General features: G+C 35.7%; 2 protein-coding genes across 4 annotated transcripts in view; one reads left to right on the top strand and one right to left on the bottom strand.

Annotated features, from left to right (window-relative positions):
* The window catches only part of LOC127949256 (RING finger protein 24), a 30,844-nt gene extending 19,904 nt beyond the window's left edge, over window positions 1–10,940 (top strand). For both annotated transcript variants that reach the window (XM_052546304.1, XM_052546305.1), the window contains 4 exons: window positions 1,966–2,008; window positions 2,224–2,265; window positions 5,904–5,983; window positions 7,757–10,940. In XM_052546304.1, the coding sequence (XP_052402264.1) occupies window positions 1,966–2,008; window positions 2,224–2,265; window positions 5,904–5,983; window positions 7,757–7,898 (307 nt within the window). In that variant the 3' untranslated portion in view covers window positions 7,899–10,940. The remainder of the gene's footprint in view (window positions 1–1,965; window positions 2,009–2,223; window positions 2,266–5,903; window positions 5,984–7,756) is intronic.
* Window positions 10,941–14,905: 3,965 nt separating this feature from the next.
* Window positions 14,906–19,725, bottom strand: part of LOC127949249 (F-box only protein 41-like) — a 42,215-nt gene continuing 37,395 nt past the window's right edge. For both annotated transcript variants that reach the window (XM_052546298.1, XM_052546297.1), the window contains exons 12-13: window positions 19,530–19,645; window positions 14,906–18,005 (exon numbers count right to left, since the gene is read on the bottom strand). In XM_052546298.1, the coding sequence (XP_052402258.1) occupies window positions 17,943–18,005; window positions 19,530–19,645 (179 nt within the window). In that variant the 3' untranslated portion in view covers window positions 14,906–17,942. The remainder of the gene's footprint in view (window positions 18,006–19,529; window positions 19,646–19,725) is intronic.

Genomic DNA, 19,725 nt, shown 5'->3' on the forward strand with positions numbered 1-19,725 from the left:
ATATAGTAAGGACATCGGTAATATAGTTCATGGCATCAGTGGTTCAACTGTAATTTTACGAAGTTATGAGAATATGTGCTGTAGGAATGCATAAGCATGCATTGTGGTACTCTCATTAAAGTTGGATGACGGGATTTGGAGGAGAAGAATTGTTAAATAAAGTCATTATTTTTGTTTTCTCTGTGTACAAAAAGTATTCTTGTAGCTTTGTAAAATTAAGGTTGAATCACTGATGTCTTATGGAAAATTTTAACATTGTCCTAATACGTTTTTTGGGTCAGGGAACATTTTAGTTGCATTGCTGTATATGCAGGGTCAGAAAGCTCTTGGATTTCATCAAAAATATCTTAATTTGTTTTCTGAAAACGAATTAAGGTCTTATGGGTTTGACACGAAGTAATGACAGAATTTTGGGGTGAACTATACCTTTAAGGTAAAAAAATAATGTAATTAAAAAAGAAAACACGTTTTTTCATACCACTGCCCTGTGTTGTGTATTTTTAAATTCTAAAACATTTGTAAGACCATTTAGACGTCAACATTATAGTGCCAGGGCTTTCTGGGTTTGATTGTTTCTGCATGCCAATGAGTCTAAACATAAAAAATGTCCTAAAATACTCATAAATCCCTCATCATCACCCATACATTCCCCCAAAGGGAGTATCTGCATCTTTACCTGCTGGTCTCTTTCAGAATGTCAGTTCCTCTCCTAGACTGTGCTGCCTGTTTTACAGGTCCCTCTCACTCTGCTGCGAGAGGTTAAGCTTACTTGTAATGGAGGTAAATTTTACAATACATGTCTTAATATTTCTCATATCTATCCAGCTCTTTCTTCACTTGCTAAGTCTTTTCTGAATGTGTACTCTATTGTCTTTAATCAGCGATGTTAATTGTTGCTAAGGAGGGGATTGTAAGGAACTGCAGTATTGTATGTTGTGTTCATTTCCTTTGCACAGGAAGTAATATTTGTTGTAAGTATGATGTCATATCTAAATGAAAAGGGATTCAGCAAACAAACATTCAAAAAATGGCCAAGATAAATCTATTTGACTAATAGTAATGCTCTAACAGCCCTGCAGACATTAACAGTTTAGTGTTCACAAATTAAAGGCTAAACATAGAGTGAAAGGCATTTGCTGGTTTTCTTTAAATAGCCCTTTTCTTACACCAGAGACTCTTGCATCATGCCTGATGCATTCCAGTTATTTTCCATCAGAGTTCCTCTCTCACTTTCCTCTCTCTCTCTGTCTGTGACACGCGCACTTGCTCAAGATCAAAATAGTGTTAAATGTAGACTGTCCATTGCTTGGCTGCCTCCATTTCTTGAGATCATGCCAAGAGTATCTGTATATAGTTCTTTTAAAGGGTCTGGCTCCAGTCTGACAGTCACACTTCGTAAAGCATTGCAGCGGTGTGAGTAGGTAGTGCCTGGGCAGTCTGGTTCAGACAGGCTGTTAAAGTGTGGTCAAGCTTGATGAGACAATACAAGACCCAAACTACTCTAGAGAGACTCTGAAGAGAGATTTAATATTCTACGGCAGCACTTCTAGAACTGGACGCAGCCAATGTCAAGTGGATGTCAATGTGTTTAAATGTTAAATTTGTGTGATTAAGCTAAAATGTGGTGTAAATAATGTATGTTCAGAATGGCTGGGGTAATGCCTTATGGGTAGTGAAGGCTGCAATTTGTCAAATTATGATTGAAATATAAGATCCAGGCATGTGTTGACCAAATACAGCTGGAATATATAAACTGAGGTCTTGACCCAAATACAATCAATTTTTCACACCCATGAAACCCTGTGAAAACAACCATTTAAAATGGCCTGTAATTTAGTATCATGGTTCAATTTATGATCTTGGTTTTGTTTATAGATAATTTGATATGATCCATGTCTCTCCATTACAGGTTTTTGAAAATGTTATGTCACTCTCTGAATTAAAACAAATATTTCTTTTGTCTAGGTTACGGCACCAGGCACACAAAGAGCTTTACGCATACAAGCAGGTGAGCCGCTGATTTATCTATTCAAACTCTCTACTGTATTATTTTAATGTACATAATTTACTGTATGATTTAACTTGGGTGTGCAAGGGAATTGTCTCTGTTTGTTTTTCATGCGATTTCAAATGTTTAGGTTATAGACTTGAGTTTCAGTTTTTGAAATTGCAATTAAGACTTACTGGAAATGTATTTAAGAACTTATTCTTTTTTGTTTACAGGTTATTCAGAAGGAAAAGGTCAAAGAATTAAACTTGCATGAGGTGAGTTTTCCTTTCATCCAACTCTGCTGGATTTTGATTGGTTGATAGATAGATAGATAGATAGATAGATAGATAGATAGATAGATAGATAGATAGATAGATAGATAGATAGATAGATAGATAGATAGATAGATGTAAAGCGGGCAGAAAAAAAAAATATTTAAATTTGAATTCAAATTCTGGTATTTTGTGTATTTTTGTAATAAAATGTTTGGATAAGCACTGTTGTTTATCTTTGGCTGATGTTAAACGTTGGTCATGAATATCAGTTACTGTATATTTGACCTTTCACTGGTTACAGATTACAGACTGTTAAACCTGAGCTACCTTTTGTTCTGAACATAAGGACCTTTTACAGGATTTGTACTGTACGCTCTCCGTGTTTAATAATAGTCTATGACGTGCTTAACCTTCACCGAGATGGTTTGTACATGACTGTGTTAATGGGCCAGTGTCCTGACTTCATATGTGAGTGCTAATGAAATGTTAGCAACAATACTGAGGTGTGAGGACACCGGAGCTCTTGTTGAATCCTCAAATTGTCCTGGAATTTCTCATAGCCTTTCACTCCCTTTACTGTATCTCGTAAGAAGTCATTGTCGAAGAATAGTTTCATTTCAAGGTCATTTTATTTTCAGTATCGTGGCTAAAGTTAGATATTCCTCTACAAAAAGCAGACAGCAACTGTATATTTGGATGTGCACGGATACATGTGTTGAACTGAGTTAGACTATGTTTTGTTTAGAAAACTTGGCATCATGTGTTGCATCTGGCTTTTATCATTTGTATTTGATGTGACAGCAGTTGTACGCATGATACTGTTTGTTCAACTGCAACACATTCAAAAAGAGTTAGTAACATTTTATCTTGGAAAGGAACACAAAGTTCTCCCAGGAGCTGTATTTTTGTCCAGTACTAGAAGTGCTAGAGGTGTCATCTATATTAATAGCACTGTCCGTGATTTTATATTAGTCATATCTTTCAGCGCCTGAAAATGGTTAAGACTGCCCAGAAGTGGCAAGCACATGTCAGCTGCACTTGTAAACTCAGTTTCTGGTATTTCTTCATGTTTTGTTGGACTTTCTGAAACTCATTTGTCAGACTCAGGGTTTTCTATTTGATATAGATTTTTTCACAAATAGCTTTGAGGAAACACTTTCATCCACGAGCCTGATACTGGCTAAGATGTGTTATAGTTTAAACAGCATTTGCAGGTGCTCCCATCTTTTTGTTAGGCAACATTTTCTGTGAACCAGGCTGATTCGATTATGCTTCCAAGTGACCAATAATATTTTAGTACACTCAGTTATTTTTAACTACATTTAAATCCACTCCACCACATACAATTATAAAGATTTTACTGCAAAAATTACAGCATAAATTGTGCAGAAAAAAAAAAGTGGTCATACATTAAATTAACTTTTAAGTTCAACTCCCCATGAGTTGGAAAGGTGATCTGGCCATTTACTTCATAAGTAGAATTATTCACCCTCACACTGCTCTATCACCTCGTCCTTGCTTGCATTAGATACAGCACCGGGCGAGTGAATATAATCTCAACTCTCAAAACAATAAGTACCCTTCCTATAAGGTGATTATATACACAGACACTTTGTACGGCAGAGCTTGTGCGCGGTTGTTTGATGTGCAAACACAGTGGTGCAGAAATCTAACATATGTGCCAGATATGGATCCTCAGATGGCCACCAGTGAGACATAAATATTACACCATCAGTGAGTACGATTTATTGTGCGTAGTTCCACTGCAGTGAAACGGTCGGAGATAAAACTGTGGCTTGTGTTTTATTGGTCTTCCGCTTAGCTGCAGCTCTCTAGGTGGGAGATCAAACTCATGAGAGCAGCAGTGTGCAATGGACTGAGCAATATTTATTTCCATTTGATAAGAAAGACCCCGGGGAGTCACGTTTGAACTGCAGAGGTGGTCTTTCAATTCAGAAGCCCAGCAGACAGGAGAAAAAAAAGGCCCAGGATGGTAATAAAATAGAAATGAATGATGATCCACAGTGGCATACCATGAGATTGATGTGGTTGAATGGTTTATTGTAACCAGCCTGGCCTTGGTTGGAGTATAAAACACAATAGTGAAGGCAAGGCACTGTCAGTTTTTTGTGCAGCATTTAGCTACATGAAGAAACATTTTGTCCGTTGTTGGCCAGTTAATGCCATTCTTTCCTCACAAAACCCACCAGTGTATCAGCAGACAATCTCTTGCGAGACGTGTGCTTGCAGTCTAGCTCGTTTCAAACAGAGAAGCATTGTGCCTCGATAATTCACCAGCCACCCCCTGCTCAGGGTCAGTGACACCTAAAGCACTCGGACTGTATACTGAACTATATCTTGTTTTATGATACACACACAGAACAGAAAACAACTGTTGTGCACAGGCACGTTTGTCCGAAACCCCTGTTGTTCTCTTACAATTGGTGCAGATGTGCATTTCCCTGCCCCCTTATTTGCTGTCAGCAAGGTTGATGAAATATTTACTTTGTACACAGGTCTGAAAGATGTCCTGGATAACATGAGCTATGGAACATATCAGTTTTAACTTTATTGCTTTATAATTGTACAATTTGGTCAAGGCTGTGTAAGTAATTCTGCAAAATCTGAATATATTATGTGAAAACAGCAGCCGTGATGTCAGAATTTCAGCAATTTTATTTACTTTTTACAGATTTCACTTGACAAAAAAATTATAAATTAAATAAAAATGAATTTAAAAAAATTATTTTAGTAAATAAAATGACTAATATATCAAATTATTCAGTTTTTTGCTCTTATACTGACAACCACTATATATGAATAAATTAATTCATATATTTTTTATTTTATGTTAACTCCCTTTTTTTTTTTTTTTTTTTAGAAACCTTTCAGTAAAGTCATTTTCTCTTCTGTCACAAAATGTAGTCATTTCCATAGTACAATGTTGTGAAATTTTGGTAGAAGGAATTTTTTTTTTATTCTTTCTGGAAATACATAATACTCATAATTTCCTTTAAGCACTGTTTGCATCTGGTTTAATATCTTTACCCTGGTAGATCCTGTCTTGCTATTTGGCTTTTCTTTTACTTTTTTTTTTTCTTCTTACAAATTCCATTGAGTTTTATTAGCTACTCTTTCAAAGGAACTAGCTGTTGTTAGCCCTCAGCCTTCTGTGGAATAGCCAGTACCAGAGTCTTTTGCCAACCTCCAGATTACATCAGCATTTAATTAAGTCCAAATGTTCACAGAATTCCACTCTCTGATGTGAGCCAGATCGTTCATCAACGTGTTTGACTCGCCTCAAACAGCACTAGGTCTAGACATGTTAGGCAGCAGTCAAAAAATGCTGCGCTTCCACTGATGAAAAGGAAACTTCTCGAGTATAGTCTATTTCGTGGCTTAAGATGGAAAAGCCTAAAAGAAATGTTCTCAGGCACGTCGATCTTAAAGTTCTGCATGAATACTGCATTACAACATATCTTCCAGTCTCACTGATTTCTGAAGGTGATATCATCCATTTCTTGTAATAACTTGCTGTTTGTATTCAATGGAACAGGTTTCATCTTTGATGGCAAAAATGTTTCGATTTAAACATTTTATCTGTGTGTTCACTGGAATATATTGTTTTCTATCCCTAGATTTGTGCTGTGTGTTTGGAGGAATTCAAGCAGAAAGATGAGCTGGGAATCTGCCCGTGTAAACATGCCTTTCACAGAAAGTGAGTATCCTGGCATATGTTGTTTTCTAAAAAGAGGAACATTTCTGCACCGCTAGTAGCACCAAAAAAAGTTTTGCCCTCTGTTTATTTGAGCGACCCACCTGGGCCAAAAATAACACCAGGGTTTGAGGTTGGACCACCTGTTTGATGAACAGTGGCAGACAGAAAAAACTGATTGTTTTAGAAATCCAGATTTTGCTAGCGGCATAGATTACATAAAGTGCACACTTAAAACCTAAAATGTAATGCAAATCTGCAGTGTTGCATGGGTTCTTCTGCCACTGATCTAGTTGAAATGTGCCTGAAACATTTGCACTGGGCTGTACTTCAGAGTAAAGGCCAAAGTAAATGTCAGAGCAATGCTTGGACACTTATCAGAGGGGTGGGGAACTGCTCTTTTTAAACATTTCAACATTGTAGTTTGCTTCTATGGGAATTCAGCCAATCTTTATAGCTTAAATGGGTCACTGAAGTGAAGTCAAATATTAAATGGTAAACTGGTAAAATGAGAGCAGTTAATGATTTAATGAATACATTTTTATTTGTATGTTTATTCATATAAAAATGTGTATTATTTTAGAATCAGTCCAGTATGGCCACAATGTGTGCTATGAAATTAGGCCCCAAATAAACTACATGGAAATATTATATAATGCGACACTAAATCACTTGATACATATCATTTTCATGTCACGCTCTACTATGAAATATGAACTGCAGGACACGCCTGTGGAAAATCCCCCTTAAATTCTTCTGTCACTTTCATCCCATGATTCCTTAGAAGATATAAAATGATACTTAAAAGAAATAGATTTGGACTACTCATAAAGGACAAAAAAACTTGCCTGTGAAATAGAAATATAAAAACTGTGGATATAAATGATTATAAAAATTATAAAATAATCATTAAAATTATTATTTGTATAAATTATTATTGTTGTTTGGATCCATATTGATTATAATAGGTCTTTACAGTGAGGTTTTTCTTAATTTTAGTCAAATGTGACATAAAAATGCTATTAAAATTATAAATATAAATAATAATTGAAATTATAAAATAATTATAACACATGATGAAATGGATAAAATGTTGTTTGAATACATATTGATTATAATGGACTGTTATTCAGATACAGAGAGGTTTTTCTCAATTAGCAAGAGTCAATTGTGAAATAAAAATATGATTAAAACTGTAAATATAAATAATGACTGGAATTATATAATAATTGTAAAATGAAGAAATTTCTAAAATATTGTTATTATTAATGCATACTGATTATAATGGGTTGTTATTGAAATGCAGGGAAGTTTAGGATTTTTTTTTTAAATCGGTATGATTAAATTGTAAATAAAAATATTATTAAATCTATAAATAAATAATTTTATCACTGCTCCTACATCCCAACTGTTCACGTGGTTAAATGGGGACTTCTGTATCATAGATCTGTTTGTTTACTTGATGGGACCAACACAGCCTAAAATAGCATGGTGCTTACTGTGAATTATTCATCAGTGCAGAGATAGCAACATCTCACTCAGACTAACTCGAGATTCAGTCTCACATTCCACATGGGCTTCCTGCGAGGAGAAGACACAGAGCCAGCCCCGATCATCACATGAGATCACTTTAGACTTGCTATCAGGAGCGTTATTGGTGGTTTGGGTTAGCGGAGTCTCTTTGTAGTGGGATACTCTACCTTGATATGAGAAATTTGGGGCAGATTATTATCTAGTTGGCCTTTCATCTTCTAAACCTCTTTGTATCTGTCTCAGGTGCCTTATTAAATGGCTGGAGGTGAGGAAGGTTTGCCCGCTGTGCAACATGCCCGTCTTGCAGCTGGCGCAGCAGCAGAGCATGTCCGAATCTGTGCCCCCAACGCAGCAGCCTCTGCCCGGAGTGGAGAACCTGGTGTAGCCCCTCATTGTTCCTCCTAAAAATGTGACCACCACTACCTTCACACTCCCTCATGTACAGGTACACGCTCTCATCCAAGGACAGAGCGCAGGATTTGTGCCCGGAGCCACGGTGACCTTTGACCTGCATATGTTCATGTCCTGCCTTGGTGGCTTTACAAAGGATTATTATCTTTTTCCAAATTACAATAATAGATGATTTACTCATCTTATTTTGGTTTAGCTTTTTTTTTTTTTGTCCTGTGGGACAATGACGAAGAATTGAGTTTACTTGGCCAAGCCATGATTAAAGTAACTGTTCCACACCAAAGCACTTTTTTTAGGACACCAGTGATAGGCAAATAAAAGACAAGGACTAAAAAAATAACATTAAAAAAAAAAAAAAAAAAAAACAGAAACAACTTTTTTAACTAAAGTTTTTTTTTTTAAAGCACTTTACACAAAACCCAAACCTAGTTATGATAGTAGCAAGATCTTGTTTTAAATTTTATGATTTCAAACTTTTTTAGAGCCACAGAGCAAACCATTGGTATTATCTTCATTAGAGAGTGTTAGGTTTATACTGTATATTAAAGGGATAGCAGCTCTCCAGTGTGTATATGTTTGTTTGAGAGTTTTTGTATTGGCGCTCGGTATCGATAGATACGGTTCGCAGTGACATTTAGCTGGTGGCCAAAACAAATGTGAATGCAGAGTTTGTCTTATTAAGGCGAGGATGTGACCCAGCAGTATTTGATCTTTGGACTTCTTTATATTTGAAATGCTTTTCAACTGAGGGCTGGATTAAATACACACAAACACACACACACACACACACACACACCAGTACATTCTAGTTCAAGGCCGTGTTCGATGAGCATTTGAAGATAACAAAAAGGCTAAAGCAAAAGCAAAAAAATAAAAACACCAGGTGGTCTGATACTTATTTTTTTCTCTCAAACTTTCTATTCTATAATTATATATATATATATATATATATATATATATATATATATATATATATATATATATATATATAATACATTTACTTTTTAGATGCAACTCCTATTATGCTGGCCCACACGTACTGCTCTAAACCCCTTCTGTTTTCACAAAGTCTTCATAGTTAAAGTATTATTGTCTGGCTTCATTTTTCCCATCCAGAGAGTCTCTTTTCCGTTTGTTTATCATCTAGAGAGTTTTAGTGTTTATAGAACTAATGGAAATAAAATGCAAATTAAAGTAGGGGTTTTAACCAAATTTAAAATGAACAAAATGTCCCAAAGTATATTTAGTCTTTTTATGAATTATTGCATAGATCTGGGGCTTTATGCCCCAGGTAGGCCTACTGTTGAGCTATATTATATTTTCATATGTTATTACATATCTCGCATGAAGCTGTGGCTCTATTCAAAACAGCCAATGTGGGTGTGCGTCTGTGTGTGTTCGTACCAGCTCTCATATTGTGCTGCATAGCTTTCTGAAAATATACTTAGCATAAAACCCCAGATCTGTCTCCAAGAAATATTAATAAATGCAATGTCACACTAGTGAGTCAAATCGAACAGGCCACAGAAACAAACAGCGATTTGACCTGAAGTCGCATACACAATTTACTCTACAATAGTATCATTCCAGCCTCTTTCAATGAATCAGTCCAGCACAACACCGAATCCTCAGCCATCAAGATCAATGACCAGCAGGTGCATTCAGTCAGCAGGAAAGACGCTTCTTTATTCTCTGTAGTATAATAGAAGCTCTGGCTCTTTCCTGCTCTGCTATACAGCTAGTTTGCAGGGTCATTCCACCAACCTGCCATAGGGTCCGGCTGGGTCTCTGAGCCCTCCACGTTAAGCCACTCGAGAAGGGAAATATGTATGATATTACATACACGGACTGGCCACAACTCCACAAACGACGCCAGATGTGTCAACTTTATTTTAATGCCAAGTAAAATAATCTGAAGCAAGTTATGTTTTATTTAAACCTAAACTAAATCAGCACTGGTTTGGTTTTAAGCGCTGATTGAATGGTTTACTACCCATTTATTGCCAAGCAAACTCCCCACCACAATCTGCAATGTCTCTTCATGGTTTTTTGAAAGGCTAGATTGAGATGTGAATTGAGTTGGGCTTATTTAATTTTAATGAAAAGACATTTCTTTTGGATTTTTGTTGTTGTTGTTGTGTGTTTGCTCTGGTACTGTCTTAAGAAAATGTAAAACACTGAGGGTTTCATTTAGACTTGTAATTCCTTATTATGGACAAATATGGTCGAGTCCTAAATTAGGATCTCTCCTTCATCTCTGCGGCATTTGTAACACAGCAGGTCTTAAAAGTGTCACTCTGATCACCTATGTATGCATATAGAGAGCTGTGGTTCAACTGTGTCAATATAATGTGAAAGTAGTTGAATGTGTCTAAAATCAAGAATTACATTACTGCACTTTTTCATATTTGTACTTTTCAGTGCCTCTCCGTTGAAATGGGGCAAAAAAAAAGATAATTTATTGTGTGCTTATGTTTAAAACCCGTAACATTTCAGTAGTACTAACAGCTCTACGTTAGTGCTAATGCAGATTTAGGCTTTGTGGAGATTGTTAAAAGCCATTTAAAAATCCACGATCAGTTTGAAAAGACATCTAGAAAACTGGAGGTCAAATTAGCGTGTTTATACTGGAGTGTTAGGTTACATTTTGTCTCAATATATCCAAACTAATGTTTTCTGATGGTCATTACTTAATATCTGTTTTTTTTGTAATTTCAATCAAAACGGAACTGCCAATGTATCAGCTACCCCATTCATAAGTCATTATGAACCATCATGACAATTGTACATTGCACCACTCTTTTGCCTCCTTCTCTTGCTCCACCCACTATTGTGACCTCACAGATGTAAACATGAGCCCTCCCCTTCTTGTTTTAACACTGCTAATGTTTGTGAATCTCACAAACATGTTTGTAAAAGTAAGAATTCTGCAGCAGAATATTTTCTGTACAGTATTTGTAAACTATATTTTTGTATATTTAATCAACATTTTGAAGAAAATAAAAAAATGCAAAGATGCTTTTTTTCCTTCTTTTCTTTTTTTTTTTTTTTTGCTAATTTTGTGTTACTGTATATTCATTAAAATATGTTGCATGTGACTGACTTGAATTGTAAATAAAGTTGCCAAGTTTTTGAAATAAAGAATATTGGTTTTCTTTCTTCAAACTGAAAAAAAAAGAAATATGTATGGAGGATAGATCGTTTTACTAAGCTGAGTTAAGATACTATTTACAGAGCAATTTTTTTAATTTTTATTATTTATTTTTATAATTATTGTCCTCTAAGCAAGAAATGAAATCAAATGATATTGAAACTAATACCAGTTCCTGCATTTGGATCCAAAACTGTGCGCACATTTACTGAGTAGTTATAGACAAAAATGCTTGTTATATTTAGAAACATTTATATACTGTACATTAATAAACAGAATAAATTTGACGTAGAAAAATTTACTTTCATGTGAAAAAAAATTTAGATGTCAGTTTTATATACATTTTAAATCGTACTTCTTAAAGACATCTAAGACATCTATGACAGGAAGATTTATGGGCTCTTTAAGCAGGCATTGCATCTTACTCAACCTACTTTTTTCCCCCTTTGGACAATTTGCATGCGTTAATTTGGGACTGATTAAATTTTTTTGCTTTTAATTAAAATGATGACTCACTTGAATTGTAACTCATTTCTCTCAAGAACCTATGTGGTGTATTTTGATAGCAATTTATTTCAGCGCTACACACTCTCTGAAGACTATCCTTTCGTAATGATGGATTTCAGCACACATAAGGTCTCAGATCTGTCACTATACAAACAACGTGTGCATCTTCCATCTTCAGAGTTTTATTTGAAAAATTCTCAGCAACTTCTCACGCCGTCTGTTTCGTTTGCCCCGCAATGCACAAATGTAAAAGGAGGTCAAGGATATACATTCTAACAACATCTTGTAATTTTCTGCGTACATTTGCTTTATGTACAACAGCCTATACCTGCTCATTCTCTTGTGTATTTAATAGGGTGCTAAGAAAATAATTCAATTCGATTTTTGCTAGATCTCTCATATTCCCAACCGCGAAACAGGCCTACTTACCCAACAACACCTTTGCCTTATGCATCCCTCACATTTGACTCTGAAAATGTAAACATCTAGTTACCAAATCGAGTTCAATCTTTATCTGAAAGGCCAGTAACCTTTACTCTACATATTTACTCTGTCCTCCAGCCTACTGACCCACTAACATCAGCCAACTCTCAACACGTATCGCCTGCTACCACGTGCTTATCAAACACAACACAATTCTCTGGTGATAAGGCGACAGGAGAGAAAGAGCTTGTCTATAATATACACAAATAAATATATAATAAAACAATTTTTTACAAATAAACAGTTATGTATAGCCTATACCTAGTGTATGTGTAACTATAAACCTGGAATCATTTACCTAATTAAGCAATTCAAAAAGACGCACTGGAATGCACAAGCCACTACAGAGTGCTCTACTGACCTCTGGCGGACATCAATGAAATCAATGGTAGGACTTACTGAAAAATAAAATCAATGTAAAGTGAAAATTACTCGCATTTGGACAACTAAATACGTGTAAACACAACAATGCACTATAAACAATGACCAGCCCTCTGCAAAAACAGTGCACGGCAGATGTGTTTTTAATAAGAAACATTTGTTGACAATGATTTGGTCCAAATATAATAAAAGCACCCTAATGATGCTGCCTGAGGACGTACTTCACCTCCCATTCCATTTTATTCAGCCTACATTTATACTTCTCCCAGAGAAGAAACCATTTATGATATAACATTTTAGAATAATAGTCTCTTGTTAACAAATGCGGGAAGTAATAGCTAGTACAACACCGAACTTAATAGCACTGACTAATTTGGAAGAAAGATTAACTAAGCAATAAGTACATAGTAGCGAATTTATGACAAATTATCTGGACCATTGTTTTAAAGTGAAAAACAAGTTAACATGCTAAACACTTAACCTTTCACTAATACTCAAGTGGGTTGACAAGGTAACACTTGAGTAGTTAGTGAGGGGTTAACATGTTTGGTGCAGATCATTGTGGTTCCTGCGGGATGACAAGGTGATGTTTGGGTAATTACTAAAGGGTTTACTTGTATTAAGGGGATATAATACTCACAAATTAGTTTTCACAAAGAACCCAGTTGAAGGGAAACCTTCTGAAGAATTAATTTTATGATCATGTTATGAAAATAAATAAAATTAAAGACAGTTTACTTTTTAGAAATGTTACTGCTGTGAAAAATAATTAGTTATTCTTTATTAATTGGACATAGTTAGCAAGTAGTTCTCAGTGAGGATATTTTTATTTAGTATTGAATAGCTAATAAGGAACTACCTTTATCCTAAATTGTATATTGCTCTTGGTTTAGTTAATCTTGCTTCCATATTGGGTAATAGTATTAATTTGTGTATTTTTTTTCTGTTTTTGTAGTGACTTCATTTGAAACTTTGGTCACACTTCATTTTAGGGTCCAATTCTCATTATTAACTAACCATTAACTTTGACTTTTGCCTCAATTAACCCCTTATTTGCTATACTAAAGTGTTACCAAAACTTTTAACCATTTGGTGCAAAATAAGTAAATACACTGTAAATACGTTTTTTTTTTTTTTTTTTTTTTTTCATTCCCATATGTAATCTAAAGGGGTTCATGTAATATACAAAGATCTCTTCACACAATATGAGTACATGTATCAGATTTTTATTATAACTCATAGAATATGCCTGGAACAAAATGGCATGAGATTTTGGAATGTAAACGATTCCATCAAACATTTAAACTTTTCGCAAACTGGGATAACCGGTCAAACAGACAATAAGGAATGTTAATAAGCAGGCCACAACAATACAACAAATGAAAAAAGTAGAAAAAAAAAAAAGGTCTGTAGTTGTTCCCACAAGCAAGAAAAAGAGTTTAATCATGAACATTTTCCAATAAATAACTTGGGGTGAGGAATTGCCTTTTTGTGCAACGGCAGAGAATGTGCAGGGCATTCATTAAATAACGTCAATGCAATCTGTTGGTATAAAAGAAAAGCAACACAATTCAACTTGTTGCCAGAAGATGTTTGAGGTAATGCATGAAAGCAGTTCAGACAGGTGGGCATAAAATACAATCATTCAAATGAGAGCGAAGAGGTAATGACAAGCCAAGTGTCATGACTAAATAACATCACGGCACAAAGCTGAAGACTAAAATCAAGGACTGAATGCCATATGTATGGATAGAGTAGCAGAAATAATTAAAACAAAATAGATAAATGAAAGGCATTGAGATGTATACATTGTTATATGTATACATTAATCATTCCAGGGCTGTGGAGTTTGATTACGGCTGTTAAGATTGTGAACGATGTTTCTATTTTACACCATGTCGAAGCTACAAAATGTAATCAAATAAAAATAAAAAAAGCTGATAATCCACTCTTAATGAATCATCTGTTTGTAGATTTGTCTTTTCAACAATAGGTAATTGCTTTGATGGTTACAATTACAGCTACAGTACACATGAATTGTCACAACATCTGGCACCTAACATTAGCGAACACCACTACAACTGATTGTTTCAAGAAGTTCTGGTTAGTGGTACAAAAACAATGCTTCTGCTTAAGAAAAGTTCTGTTTATCTTTCTGAGTGCTTCAGGTTCTCTGCTAAAGTGGCATTCTGGGATTGTTCCCTTTTTTTTTCTTCCGTTCCAAGTTCCAATCAAAGTCAGTTATTTATAATCTGGTCAGATTAATTCAGTTCCAGGGTTTGGGTTGGTCACATACCGTATTTTTCGGACTATAAGTCACACCTGAGTATAAGTCGCATCAGTCCAAAAAACATAAGTCTCATTTATTTAGAACCAAGAACTAAGAGAAAACATTACCGTCTACAGCCACGAGAGGGCGCTCTATGTCTTCAGTGTAGACTACAGGAGCACTGAGCAGCATAGAGCGCCCTCTCGTGGCTGTAGACGGTAATGTTTTCTCTTGGTTCATGTCTCATAGTTCATTTCTCTCGGTTCATGTCAAATTAATTTTGATAAATAAGTCGCACCTGACTATAAGTCGCAGGACCAGCCAAACTATGAAAAAAAGTGTGACTTATAGTCCAGAAAATACAGTACTCTTTTAATCCATTTTTAGTCAAATAAAATGTAATATTCAAAGTGCTCGGTCCACACACTATTACCCGGCACACTGTCACTTTCAACATTTACTTTAAAGCAAATCAAGTATAAAAAAAATAAAAAAAATAAAACGTGATTAAAAAACGTTTTGACATAACCAAGCCATTATATTTATATATTTATGTAGCTATTTATTTTTATGTTGCAGGTTAATGCTATGCATTAAATATGACCACGGCGAGGGCTTCATAAAAAACTATTAAACGGACTGTTCACGTGAGGAACGGAAAGCTGATAGTCTTCCGGTGCAAAGCGTAGGAAAAAAGGAATTGCACATTAATTATACGAAACCAACCATCACAGAGTACTGGAAGTGCTCTGATAAAATAAAAGTGCATTACATATGTCCGATTCTTCAAAAAGGCTCTACATTAAACAAAATAGAACACCAACGGCTTAATACTAAACATTAGCAGTTACTTTTTTATCATAATGATGGTGCAACGGTTGCTCAGTCTAAAAATGAAAGGCAGCAAGCAATAATCCAGAGCACTCAGATCTAATAATCTAATAACATCTACAGCAGAACAGTTGAAAAGGCAACATGATATATATCGAATGCTTTAGCACAAACATGCCATCATCATAGACATCTCTTTTTATAGAAATAAATAGTTGAAATAAACTGTACTCTGTCTTCAAATTATTTCCATCTCTATAGGACTCTGATACACATTCAATATAAAGCTTCTATCATACACAGCATACTGCAAATAGCTTTGAACGCTGAAAGTCATCTGGTCAGTACGGCCACCACACGGGAACCCACGGAGATCCGGTCAATGCTTCAGGTTATCGCTTTCTTTAGGTTGCTTTTCAGATATTTACACAGTTTGTAATTCCTTCCTATAGAAACAACATATACATACAGTTTTTTTGTGGTTGTTTTGTTTTGTTTAAAGTCTTCAGATGGCAAGAGTGCCAGTCCACTCCAAAAGTCATTGTGTGGGGTTGTGGGTGAAGTAGGTTGCCCTATCCCACTTCTGCATGTTCCTTCTTGAAGATGGTTTTGCAGTTTCCATTCTGGTCCACAATGTCTCATTTTAAACAGCCATCCTAAAGTAAACTCAGGCAGTTCGTCGTGTGAATACTCCTCTCATGCTAAATCAAGCCCCTTAATGTGTTTTAAGACAGGAAGTAGAACGTTGCTCGCCTTGACTAAAGCACTTAAAAGAGTAGAGAATTTGGACTGTGTGATTTCAGCTCAGAGACTGGCCAAGGGGAGCAGCAATGCCTGATGGGTAACGGCACATCACTGAGAGAGGTCAAGACCAGTACTTGCATCTGTATTATTGCATCAGCATGTTTTTTTAAAAAGAAACTTGACGAGAATGGCATATTCTAGTTTCTTTGTATGACCGACTTCCAGCTAAAACACTTGTTTCTAGAGTAAACCAACAGAACGCAAAACCTGACATGTCATACCATCTACTGCACCAAAATTTACCATAAATAACCTTTTTTCATTTAAAAACAAAAGAAAAAAAATAACTCGCAATACTGGCCTTGACAAATCGAGGCTATAAATATTGAATCAGTTTTTAATTTTGTAGTCTGACATGGCCTAATATGGCTCCTGTTAACATATTTCATATTTCCAACAAAAAACTAAACAAAGCAAAAACCCTAACCTACACATTTTAGAAGCAAAGTTAGATTCTGTAAAGAACCTAATGTAACAACTGTATATATTTGTTTTTATCCCTTCTCTTCAACTGTTCAGAGAGTACATTCAGAACCCAGAATCCGGATTCTCCATTCAGCGGCGTCTACCTTTAGAACATGGAAAGTAGCATCTGAAATCAGCAGAGCAGATGGAGAAATGATGCCTTCAGCTGCACCAGCCTGAGTTCTACAGAACAGTAAGTGATGGAAGAGAGGTGAAACAGTAGGATTACACTGGACTGACAGCACCATGAGCTTGTCTCTATCTTTAGGAAAGTGCACACCTTGTATGGTATGACTTAACACCTTTTAGACTAATGGCACATTGGGTATGACTAAAATTCAACCCTAAAAACAAAATGTCGAAGCTATGGATGGCACATTATGGAGAAGGAATTGCAAATCTGTGTGGAACAACAGATCCAATGACGAGAAACAATCCCTTGCCTCGGGAATTTGGTTAAAGGACTGGAGGGACGGACACAAACAGCTTCTTCATTCGGTTTCAACTTGCGCTTAAGGACACAAGATAACTGCAGGTAAAAGTAACTTCTGTGGAGACGTGGCTTCCCCTAAATATAGTCTCTCTAAGCCATGTCTGAAGCTGGTGATTACGTTATGTTGATAGCTGTCCTAGTAATATGGCTGGCCCTTAAGTGACGACTAATGAACGAATGCGTCAAACTTCAAACATTACTAACTTACCCATGTGCATTTTAAATTTGTGCTGTTTGTATTTCACGTTGATTTTATAGGAACATGAGACTGCTCCCTCCTGCAGGTCTGTGCTCTGAAGAGAGACGTCATGTTCTCTGAGATCTTATTAAAAGTTTAGTGCGTTTGGCAAGCAGGAGACACAGCCTTAGTCTGTAATTGGGTGACTGTTGGAACGGCATCCATGGCGAGTAATTATGCCTTCTCGTAGAGTTTGTTTCATATCGTCTCCTCTATTTGGTTGCGTCATATCAAAGCTAACAGATGTGCCCGTCTTGGTGTGGTAGACTGGTGTTTAGAGTTCAAACTGAAGCGGAAGTGATAGATTCTTTCTCGTTTCTTCGAGGAGAGAATGAATCGATTAGGTTGAAGTATTCAGTGAACCTTTACGTGGCTCTGGCCTCAAACACAGCAGAGTTAGCACAAGCCATCAGCCTTCACATGGAGGATTTTGGAGAAACCAGGTCTTTTTTTGAGTGCCTGAGAGGAGAAGACAGAAAGCATATAAAGGAACAGGTGTATATTATATGTACAGTATTTTTTTTATTATAAGTACAATTTATTTATTTTTGTTAATCAAATGCAACAGTGAGGTCAGGTCTGATTTGGAAGGTCTCATTTCAGGATTACATTAATCTCTGCTCTGGTGAAGCACAAATGATCAAGAACAACATAACTGTTGTTATTGTGAACTAAAACTAATTGTTTTTGGTAACTGAAATATTGCTGAAATAAAATATGAACATTAAATGCTAAACGTAAATCTAATTATTATGGTTAATTAGTGAGGAAACATTTCTAATTTTCACTTTTTTCCCTAAGTACTAAAATTACTAAAACTTTAACATAAATGAAGCTGCATATTCATTTAATTAAAACATAAAATATTAAAAATATATATAAAAATGAAAAAAGCATATACAGTAGCACAATTACTAAAATGTAAAATAAACTAAAGATTGGAAAATATAAAGGCTGATTTAAAATATGAATAAACGCTATAATAGTATATAAATAATACTACACTAAAACTGAATTCTATGTTTCAACCATTGTTGGCAAAACAGAGATCAACATTCCATAGTATATCTTAAAATTCTAATTACAATTCTGCATTCTATTGCTACATAAATTCAAATCCAATTCTGAAACTGTAATTTAAAGGACATTAAACATTTCTAATGACAAAAACGCCTGGCAAATTCTGCTTTACTTGACTCTTACGACAAATTCCTTATTTTGTTATGTACTTGTATAAGTATCTCTGAATACGAAATGGAAGAATGCCTGGCAATGCAGCATTAAAGTTACATAATCTAACATTTTCAAATAGCTCCTGGTAATCTACGCTTGTATTTCGATGGGTTCTGTAATGTGATTAAAGCGTATTTTGCTTTCTACAAAATGAAACAAACTTTCATGAGCAGAGCCACATGGAGGAGCCAAATCACTAAGACGATATAGATCTTGACATTTGAGGACACTATAATTTGCTTTCCACACTGATGGTGGAAATAAACCGTGGGCAGCTTCTGTACAAAATATTTTTGAGCCTCTTATAGAAAATGATATATGATGAGCAATGTCATCTACAGCAGCCCATTTCAGCACAGCTTGTGTAAGACATCCTGCAAGTAACTTTAGGTTGAGTTTTTACGTGGGTGGGTGTAATCCCACTTCCACTTCCTCTCCCAGCTCATCTAGAGTCAGAACAGAGAAGAGGCAGCTTCCTGAGTCCTCAAAGAAAGCAAATGGATGAGATGAATCACTTGCATTTGACTCATGGCTCCTCGACACAGCAGCTGTGAGAGGTTCTTCTGCTTTCACTTACTCATCTTTATCGCCGTCTCAGACACAGGAAACCCCATGGCCTAAAACTAAATTACTAGCGAACAGCTCTTGCTGGTAATTTTAGTCTGGCAGTGGATAAACGGATATGGATGGGTCAAATCTTTTGATGGCCTCAGATGTCTAAAAAACATATCTATGGCAATGATTCCATACCTGCAGCTTGTTCACCATTTCATCAAAGAGTTTTCTGGCCTCGGGACTGTTAGGGTCTTCAAAGTAATCTTCTATACCGATCTGGACTACAATAGACTTCAGGTTACGGCACACACCTGTGAGTAAGAGAGTGAGGGCAGTGATCAATTTTACAGGAAGTGTGGGGGCGTATTTCACATCATTCATAGCTCCAAAC

The sequence above is a fragment of the Carassius gibelio genome, chromosome B1, assembly GCF_023724105.1.
Source record: "Carassius gibelio isolate Cgi1373 ecotype wild population from Czech Republic chromosome B1, carGib1.2-hapl.c, whole genome shotgun sequence".
Taxonomy (NCBI): domain Eukaryota; kingdom Metazoa; phylum Chordata; class Actinopteri; order Cypriniformes; family Cyprinidae; genus Carassius; species Carassius gibelio.